Source organism: Squalius cephalus (genome assembly GCF_949319135.1).
Source record: "Squalius cephalus genome assembly, chromosome: 1".
In the NCBI taxonomy this organism is placed as follows: domain Eukaryota; kingdom Metazoa; phylum Chordata; class Actinopteri; order Cypriniformes; family Leuciscidae; genus Squalius; species Squalius cephalus.
In genome coordinates this window covers 22,557,368-22,567,367 of record NC_137122.1, presented here as the reverse complement: position 1 = coordinate 22,567,367, position 10,000 = coordinate 22,557,368, and the positions used below count along the sequence as shown (strand labels likewise).

The window sequence follows — 10,000 nt, the reverse complement described above, 5'->3', positions numbered from 1 at the left end:
GGTTGTTCATTAGTTCCTGCACCTGTTGTGTTTCACCTTAATTACTCCACCTGTGTATTCAAGCCCTCAGTTTCCTTTGGTTGTGTGTTAGTTTGCTCCTACGATCTCATGTATGTTACTTTGTGGATTAATAAAGAATAGGGATATATGAACATGAACATATGAACATTTTGGCCGATACCGATAACCGATAATTCTTTATATTTGAAAGCTGATAACCAATAAATTGGCCGATAAATCTAAATCCAAATTTTTATATCATTTTTGAGAGCCCAATTACAAAAACAAAAGTCTCACTATTAAAAGCCACGTCCCAAACACACAATTATGATGTTTTCATTATAATTGTATGTAGCCGATATGACAGATTTACGCTGCACATGTTGCACTTTACTGTATTTTCCTTTTCAAAGTGATTCCAATCATATTTCAAGCAATTCAGATCCATCATGGTGAACCTGAAGTGTCTCAGATGAAGGAAATAATCCATTATTTATCGGCTTTAATATATCGGCCGATAATGATAACATTAATGATGAACATATATCGGCCGATAACATTAATAATGAACATACATCGGCCGATAACGAAAACATTAATAATGAACATACATCGGCCGATAACGAAAACATTAATAATGAACATACATCGGCCGATAATGATAACATTAATAATGAACTTATATTTGCCGATTACATTAATAATGACCTTATATCAGCCGATAACATTAATAATGAACTTATATCGGCCGATAACATTAATAATGAACTTATATCGGCCGATAGCATTAATAATGAACATATATCGGGCCGATAATGATAACATTAATGATGAACATATATCGGCCGATAACGATAACATTAATAATGAACATACATCGGCCGATAACATTAATTATGAACATATATCGGCCGATACCGATTACATTAATAATGAACATGTATCACCCGATACCGATATGACGACCGATATATTGTACACCCCTAATAAAGAAGTGTTTGTTTGGATTCTCCAGCGTCGTGCGATTACAACAGCCACTGATTACAGCTGTTTATATTCTACTTGTGCTCTTTTTCTTCCAATATTTCGAATATATAAACGGATCAAATATACATGTCAAATCTGCGGTAATCTTTGGTGTGAGTTGTACAATTCTGCATGAATTCTCTCCTTCACTTTGCAGAGTTTTTGATGGATTCCCAGCCGACTTCAGCATAAACGTTGTTCATCTGCCAGTACAGGACGCCCATGAGTTTAGACCACGCCCCCTGCACCGAGGCTGGACTGAAGGATTGTGGGAAAGCTTCCACCAGCACCTCCAGGATCACTCCGGCCAGAATCTGCAGAAATGAGTTTAGGGTCAGTAAAACGATTAATACTTTTACTCAGTAAAAACACATGATCAAACATGAAGAAGCACAACTGTTTTCAACATTGATAATAATCATAAATGTTTCTTCAGCAGCAAATCAGCATATTAGAATGATTTCTGAAGGATCATGTGACACTGAAGACTGGAGTAATGATGCTGAAAATTCAGCTTTGATCACAGGAATAAATTACATTTTAAAATATATTCACATAGACAAACAGCTATTTCAAATTGTCATAATATTTCACAATATTACTGTTTTTACTGTATTTTTTACTAAATGAATGCAGCCTTGGTGAGCAGAAACGCTTAATTTCAATAGTCCACTTTAGACATTACTGACTAAGTAACTTCGCAACTATGTCAACCAGGGTTCGGTTGCACCATATTGTAATTGCTAAATTGTAAGTTGCAATTTAGCCAAGTTATAACTTACACACTGCTAAATATTTTTGCGTTGCACCATTAAACTTAGCTGAAGTGTAACTCTACGTATAAACTAAATATTTACAGAAGCCTCCGATCAGGAGTAACGGTTGGAATAAAATAGCAGACTGACTGAACTGCGTGAATAAACTCTTCTTTTACGCGACAGACTTCAGTCCTTTAGACACATATGATAATGCTGACATTTACACTCACTTACATTTTAAGAGAGAGAACATTATGTGAATAGATAACTATTTTAGTTTAGCTCCAACTCACCTGCTTGGAAGTGTCTGGTAATCCTGAAACCTTACTATAAAAAAAGTGTTTTGTGCTAATTTTATTTTAAGTTTAGCCAACTTGAAATGTGAATTTGTAAGTGACAACTTGGATATTTGAGTTGACTAAACTTACTTACGAACACTTACTTTTTAAAGGTTTTTTACACAACATCGTTTTCAACTAAAAACGTAAAACTTTTTATGCGTTTTGGCTGTTCGTTTACACAAACCTCTGAAGACAATGATGTCATGCACATGCGTATTACGTGTTCAGTCTATAGTCTTTCATCACCATATACTGGTCTGGCAGCAGAATACACAGTTTTAGTCATTTTCATGGATCCATGTGAATAATGGGGATCGTTTTGACAATGTACGTCTCAAAGGAAGAACTTCTCCATTTTAATCATATTGTTGTCGTTTAAACGTACCCTAAGTTGACACAACACTTTTTTAAAGTGTGGATCAGATGTTTTTAATTAGGGTTGGAGGAGCTAAACTCTGCAAGGCTGAGTTTGAGACCATTGTTACTGATAATGAGAGTTACTTGACAAGTAGTTGCAAAGTTACTCATAGTCAGTAGAATGCCTAAAGTGGACTATCGAAATAAAGTGTAACCCTTCTTACCAAAACATTTAAAAATCTCCCCGAGCCAAGAATTGATGTTGTTTGTTTCCTCATACTCACTTTGAAGTAAACGGGATCCACCTTGTGTCTGAGCGCGTGAGATTTGCCCATCTGCTTGAAGATGGTGTTGAGTTTGTCTGCGTCGCGCAGGTTTTCCACCATCGAGTTGAGGGTGGTCATGACCCGCAGGGCATGTTTCTTCAGCTGGATGCTCTGCCGCATCTCCTCGGGATCCTGCATGTCGCGGAACTGACTGAAGTACTTCTTCGCCGACGGGAAGTTCCCGAAGAACCTGGAGGAAACACATTTAGTTATGTTTACACCAAACATTTCCTTTCATCTGGACCTGCCATAAGATTCAAAGAGGGCATGTTATGCCCCTTTTCAAAGTCTCGATGTTGTTTTTGGCCTCTACTAGAACAGGTTTTCATGCTTGAATGTTCAAAAAACACATTATTTTCCTCATATTATCCATTGTTGCAGCTCCTCTCTTCCCAGTCTGTCAGTAACGCTCTGTTTAGTTCCTGTCTCTATGAAGCCCCTCCTTCTGAAAAGCTCACTGTGCTCTGATTGGTCGGCTGGATCAGTGTGTTGTTATTGGTCAAGCGTTTCGAGCGTTTGGGAAAACTACTAACTTAACCAGGCCCCGCCCCTTTATTCTGCGTTTGAATTATTTTAATGAAGAATATTGTGACGTGTTCGTTCCCGGAAGAAACTCACGACTACAGGCATTTCAGGGAGTTCAGAAACACTGATATAGAGAATAACTCCTGCTGGAGGGAAAAAGTTTTTTCATACTCAAACAGCAACATTACACACTAAAGAAAGATGAACATGTACAAAAAGCATAATAGGTCCTCTTTAAAGTGATAGATTTACTCCTTCCAAACCTGTAGGATTATCTTTCTTTCTTCTAAATTTCTTGTTCATACAATGTAGTCAATGGGCAATTTTATTTTGTTCCCCAAGTTCGTCAAAATATCACCTTTTATGTTCCACAGATGAAAGAAATTCATACAGATTTGGAACAGCATTATTTTTGGGTGAACTGCCCCTTTAAGTGACCCCAATAAAATGATCATGAATTAAAAATATCCTTTTGTATTATTGCCCTGAAATAATGTGATTGATCCTGAATTGATTTAACAGACCTATGTACAAACACAGAAGCATTTCTTATCGAAATCTAAGACCTTCGTCATCATGTGATCAAAACAAAGTTGCAAATCTTCATTGATTGATGATCGTTTATGCATTTGATTTATTATAATAATCTCTATGTCTAGCTTTGTGATGTCACATTCACATTAGCAGCATCTTTGTTTATACTGGACCATAAAACGGTTAAAAGCCAAAACCAAGTTTTGTTGGTTTAAAATGTTAGATACATTTATAAATTAAAGATTTGATTTAATTGTGATCAAATGTTTATTGAGAAGAATGTTAAATATATTTGACTTGGATAAAACCTAGTCAGTTTTTCAGTGTACATTTAGCAGATATTTTAAATAAATGAAAATAACAAAGGTAGTGGATTATTAAGTTTCAGATTGAGGATCCAAACTTCCTGTTTTAACAAGAAATACATCAAAGCAGGGCTGTGCAACCGTTTCATGAGGTTCCTACAGATAAACCTATAAAAAGTGAGTGTGTGAGAAAGTGTGTTCGGACCCAGCTGGACAGATAACCGGTCCTGAGATAATATTTAACCAACATTGCTGAAATTCTCCTCCACTTACTGCAATAAAACTCAGGGAATGGCTTTTTTTTTTTTTTTTTTTTAACTCAGCTTTGTAATGAAAATGAGTTCAGACGCAGTTAAAGGGAGGTTTAGCACGCTTGACCCTATAGTGTGTGTGTGACTACCGTGTCTGACCGTTTGACAGGTGTTGTGTTTGTGACTCTGGTATCTGTGTTTCCTCAAAAGCAGCTCAAACACTCTATAATGTTTAATGTTTCTGGCTGTATAAATATGGTTCTGTGTTTACAATCACCTAAACACATCGATCTCTCTCTCTCCATCACATTCAGGTGTGTGTTTCTGCCTTGACTTGAAATTTTAGTATTGTGTATTTAGTATTATAGTATTTATTAATATTTCAAATGAGCTTTTTGTGTAATGTGCAGTAGATAAAAAGAGAAAATAACCAGATGTTTGACACTGCTGATGCTGAGTGTTATGGGTGGTTGCCAGGGTGTTACCATGCAGTCACTAAGGTGTTCCTATTGGTTGTTAGCATGTTGTTATGCGGTTTCTAGGCAGTTCTGGGTGTTTGCAAGGTGGTTGCTTACTAAAAAGAATATGTAAGCATGAGCTAACAGTTCTGTGTCTCAGATAAAAGAGATAAATGTATAATTTAGCTCCAAACATTTCTAAATATAAGGATCTGAAGCATCACTAATATTCCCAGTGTTACTGTAGGTGACCTTTAGTCTTGAAGGATAATGTAAGTGTTTGTTCTGGTGTAACACACTTCAGATGGTGGTCACTTGAAGGTTTCTGATCATGTATTTTCATCTACAGGCCTCAAACATGATGGCTTATTTTCCCCATAAGAGGCTGATCGTAAATCCTTCAATCCTGAAGTTTAAAATGTCCTCAGGGAGCGAGTTTCAACACCACAGATGAAGTGTGCGATTGTCCTCAGGAGTGTTTGTTATGATTATGTGTGTAACGGCACATCCTGTCCTTTTTAAACACACAGATTGCTGTGTCATCTTGCCTTAAATTTCCTTTAAAGTGAATTAATATGTCTGAACCTGCATTATCTGACGACGCTCGCGGCACATCCCACATGTCTGAGATCCCTGATACTAATGTAAGTGGTTGACGTGCAGTTAGATATCTGACATCAGATCATGATTTATGCATCTGAGATATTAGTCCTAGTGGCTGTTAGATTACAGCAGAACAAGAGTGGACTGGTTAACCACTCTTAAAAACTTATAAAACATTTCAGAAATAACCAAATGATTTCATAGGAGAGTCGTTTCAAGTTGCTCAACAAAAGGGTGCATTGAGTTGTTATGAATGATTGTTGGCTTCCAGATTTCAGACTCCTGCATCAAATTTCCAAATGTTTGTGTTTTCTGTTGATCTTACGAGTCCCACCGGCCACCGCCCTCTTCAACTGTATTTCACCTCAGAACTGAACCTTAAGCCAAACCGCAACAGGACAGGAGGATCCGTCCCCTTAATTAGACACGGAGTCGAGTAAATGCCTACAGAAGAGACTCATCCTCACATGTCGAAGTCAAACAGCAGATAAAGGGAGCCGGTGTCTGCTCTGTCCTCCTAATGTGTGCCATTACTCATGTTTGAGTACACCAGCTCTTAACCTCTGCTGTGTGTCAGCGGCTGGACGACGAACAAAGGCACTTCAAATCCCCTGGAAAGTTAAAACAATCGTGGGGATCATAAACGGAGCTCGAGTTATGAAGACTCTCTTAGTCCAGATGCATGTGATAAGACACCTTTAAAGAGACAGATCACCCAATCTGATCATTACAGAGCACACTGTGCGACACGGATCTGATAAACTTGGGTACGGCATGTCGACTGTACGATGATGACACCTATTGAATCGTATGCTTCAACGCAAGTTATAGAAGAATAAAACATCATCAGCATGCGCTAGTGGTAAACAAATAGAGCAAGAAGAATCGCACTTTAATTGGCAATGGTGTTTTAATGTGCGCTGACAAAAAGTGGAGGAAGTTTGCAAATGGAAATGCAAGTATCAAACTCGAAACGCAAGTAACTTTGTGGGCGGGTCTCGGGCGCTGTTGCTATTAAACCGGCGGGATAAATGACTCTTGCGCCCGACGCAAATCTAAAATGGGTTGGTCTGAAGTAGCTTCATTATTCATAGGTGTGGTTTGGGCGTAGCGTGAAATAAACCAATCAGAGCGTCATCTCACATTCCCTTTAAGAGCAGGCGCGCTTGTTCCATGGCGGATTGGTATTATAACGGCGGATTTGCCAGGCGCACGCTGGGAGCGGTTCACAGCCGAGGAGACCGACGTTCTCGTCAGGGCCGTAAAACACAGAGAAGTGACGTTGGGGATGGAGAAACCCACCCAAATTAGCTTCGGTTAAACAGGCGTATAATAATATGGGTAAATGTGTAAGCTAGATTTATGCCTATTTTTTCACAAAAAAATGTGTGGACACTAACATAGTTATGGTAGTTATCATTGTTGGTGTGAATGAGTCTTAAATTGTAACAGTTTTATTTGTTTTATTTTGGGGTGAATTATCCCTTTAAGACACACAGTTAAAGCTTAAGTGAGGTGTTTTGCCGTTTGCAACTACTTCTCGGCTGCGATCTGGTACTTTTTGTCACCAACTATAGTCACGGACATGAAAGGGAAAGGGGCTCTTCTAGAGCTTCAGCGTGCACTTGGGTTTATATAAATGGTTGATAACATCTGATTTATTCCACTGACCTGCTAAATTAAAGCATCACAGAGCTTCCGTTTAAAGCACGTTCCCTCTGAGAAATGAGTCTAATTTCACGAGCTGAAAGAGTTTAATTATAAATCTTTATTGCAGCCCTTCAGGTGTGATCTCAGAGAAGATGTGAGCCGTTATCTTTAGAGAGAAACGACTGCAGCCTTCAAACACTGTTACAGATGAGCACAGGTCAGGAATGAAGATATATGAGCTCACGTGAGGCTTTCATGTGGTTTCATGATTCGCTCAAATTCCTGAACTTTAGAAGAAGAGCAGGATGTTCTTTACAAGGAGGAACAAGAGATGTAATAAAATACAAATATGATGAGCTATAAAAGTCATTAAATCATAATTGCATTTTTTTGGGTGTGGTACTTGCTCTAGTAGATCTAGTGATTGTCATGCAAACTAAGGTTAATAGGTTTTATAATATATTGATTCGCTTTAATCGATTGCTCTTTCTTTTGTTTAATGTTCATGGTTTATTTATTCCAGCTGTATTATAAATGATCTTGAACTCTTTCGCTGTATTACAATCTTTTATAGTCGTGCCAGTAGATCTAGAAGAGAGATAGAGTTGGCGGTGAAGTACATCGAATCAGTCTCTGATGAACTGATTTGAAGTGAAATAACAAACTATCGTGACTCAATAGATTCAGTTTCAGATATCTGGCCTGAATTCTCTTTGATTTGCTCATTTATTTTCAGCTCAACATCTCTCTGTTGCTCACAAATGCATATAGTTTACTGAACTTTCTGCATTTGATCGTGTCTGCACATCCAACAACACACTTTTTATCACGGAGAAATGCTGTCCAAGATGAATGTCCCGTGATTCCTGATTCAAGAATTTGTGATTCGCTCTGATACACTGAGACTTGGGTTGGGAACACATAAACACAATGCATGAAGTAAATAATATTATAATTTGGTTTGGGATGGATAGTCTGCAGCATCAACATTAGCTCTAATTTAATTAATGAAAACGTTAAGTGTCATAAAGCTTTGAACTGAAAAATTGAAAAAATGTATTCGAAATGTTTTAGTTTTAGATGATATCAACTTGCTGCCCTGATTTAGATATGTGTGTGTGTGTGTGTGTGTGTGTGTGTGTGTGTGTGTGTGTGTGTGTGTACTTGTACAACTATCTTTGTGAGGACCAGTTTGAGTTTTAGACTATTGGAGTGAGGACATTTTGGCCAGTCCTCACTTTCTGAGAGCCCTTTAAAGGCCCGTTTGAGGGTCAAGACTTGGTTTTAGGGATAAGGTTTTAATGAGGTTAAGGGTCGGTTTAGGGTCAGGGGTCGGGTTAGGCACTTAGTTGTGATGGGTAAGGTTAGGGTAAGCAGCTAGAGATTGCATTGTGTCAATGAATGTCCTCATAAAGATAGATGTACAAGAAAATGTGTGTGTGTGTGTGTGTGTGTGTGTGTGTGTGTGTGTGTGTGTGTGTGTGTGTGTGTGTGTGTGTGTGTGTGTGTGTGTGTGTGTGTGTTCACATGTGGTGAAGAGTTTACTGAAGGTCACGAGTGTGAAGGAAGCGACAGAAGTTTCTTCACTAAAGCTGTGATCTCTGAACCCATGAAGAGCAGCTGGAGATCCCAACAAGGTCAGTATGTTCACCGAATCCCAGTCACACCTCAGCGCTACATACAATCCCCCTGCATCCAATTTAACTTCTTCTTTTCCATACAACATTAGTCTATATTTATGGTAACATAAGCAGCACCAGTGGGATTCGTTTTCACTTTCATGTGATGTCGCCATAGAGTTGGTCCTCCTGGAGTCACCCTGACGTTCAGTGTTTTCATCACCAACACTAGGATGGTTCACCACTCGCTTTTGGGATTGAACCAGCAAACTTCAGATGACCAGCTCTGAACCTCTACAGCACATGTGGAAACGACTCAACTCTCCAAAAGCTGTTAGGTTTGTTTGAGAGTTTATCATCATCGGCTCAGAATGAAAACAATAGAGATCGATGGGAATTGATACCATAGACTTACTGTGGGAATACCATAGTACTTTGAAATATACCATGCTACTGTACTGAATGAGTGCCATTCAAATTATACCTTGATATTACCATGGTAAAAAAACATGGTGTTACCATGGTACATGCCCACATAACCATGAAAGCACGTTGTTACCTGTCCCAAAACACTGTATTACCAAGGTACATGTTCAAAAAACATCATGTACTACCATAGTGCATATCAAAAACTAAGTATGGTGAATATATCCAAACATCCATATTATTACCATGGTAAATGATAAAAAAAATTTTTTTATAATGTTAATAATAAATGTAACGATTATTGGTTCAAAATAGCATGCGTAAGCTTCCAGCTTTACACAACCATAGTATTTACTATGATACAAGTTAAAAAAAAAAATTTTTTTTACCAATAATACAGAATTACCAATTATAAATGCCAAAACACTGTGGTATTATCATGGTAAATGTTCAAGAACACTGTAATATCATGGTATGTTCAGAAAACAATGGTACATGCTCAAAAAAGCCAAACCATGGTTTTACTACAGTCTATATATATATATATATATATATATATATATATATATATATATATATATATATATATATATATATATATATATTTAAAATGGCATAATAAAAGTATTACCTTGGTACATGTTAAAAACATTTTTTTTTTGTTGCAAACTATGGCATAACCATGGTAAATGTTCAAACAACTATAGTATTACCATATACAAGTTAGTACATTTCCAAAAACTACAGAATTACAAATTATAAATGCCAAAACACAGTGATATTATCATGACAAATGTTCACAAACATTGTAGTAGTACCAT

At 37.5% G+C, this 10,000-nt stretch overlaps 1 protein-coding gene across 1 annotated transcript in view; it reads right to left on the bottom strand.

Moving 5' to 3' along the window:
• Positions 1-10,000, bottom strand: part of cygb1 (cytoglobin 1) — a 10,951-nt gene that overhangs the window by 72 nt on the left and 879 nt on the right. The window contains exons 2-3 of the mRNA XM_079882334.1: positions 2,767-2,998; positions 1-1,340 (exon numbers count right to left, since the gene is read on the bottom strand). The exon at positions 1-1,340 is cut by the window's left edge and continues 72 nt beyond it. Coding sequence (XP_079738460.1) covers positions 1,173-1,340; positions 2,767-2,998 — 400 coding nt within the window. The 3' untranslated portion in view covers positions 1-1,172. The remainder of the gene's footprint in view (positions 1,341-2,766; positions 2,999-10,000) is intronic.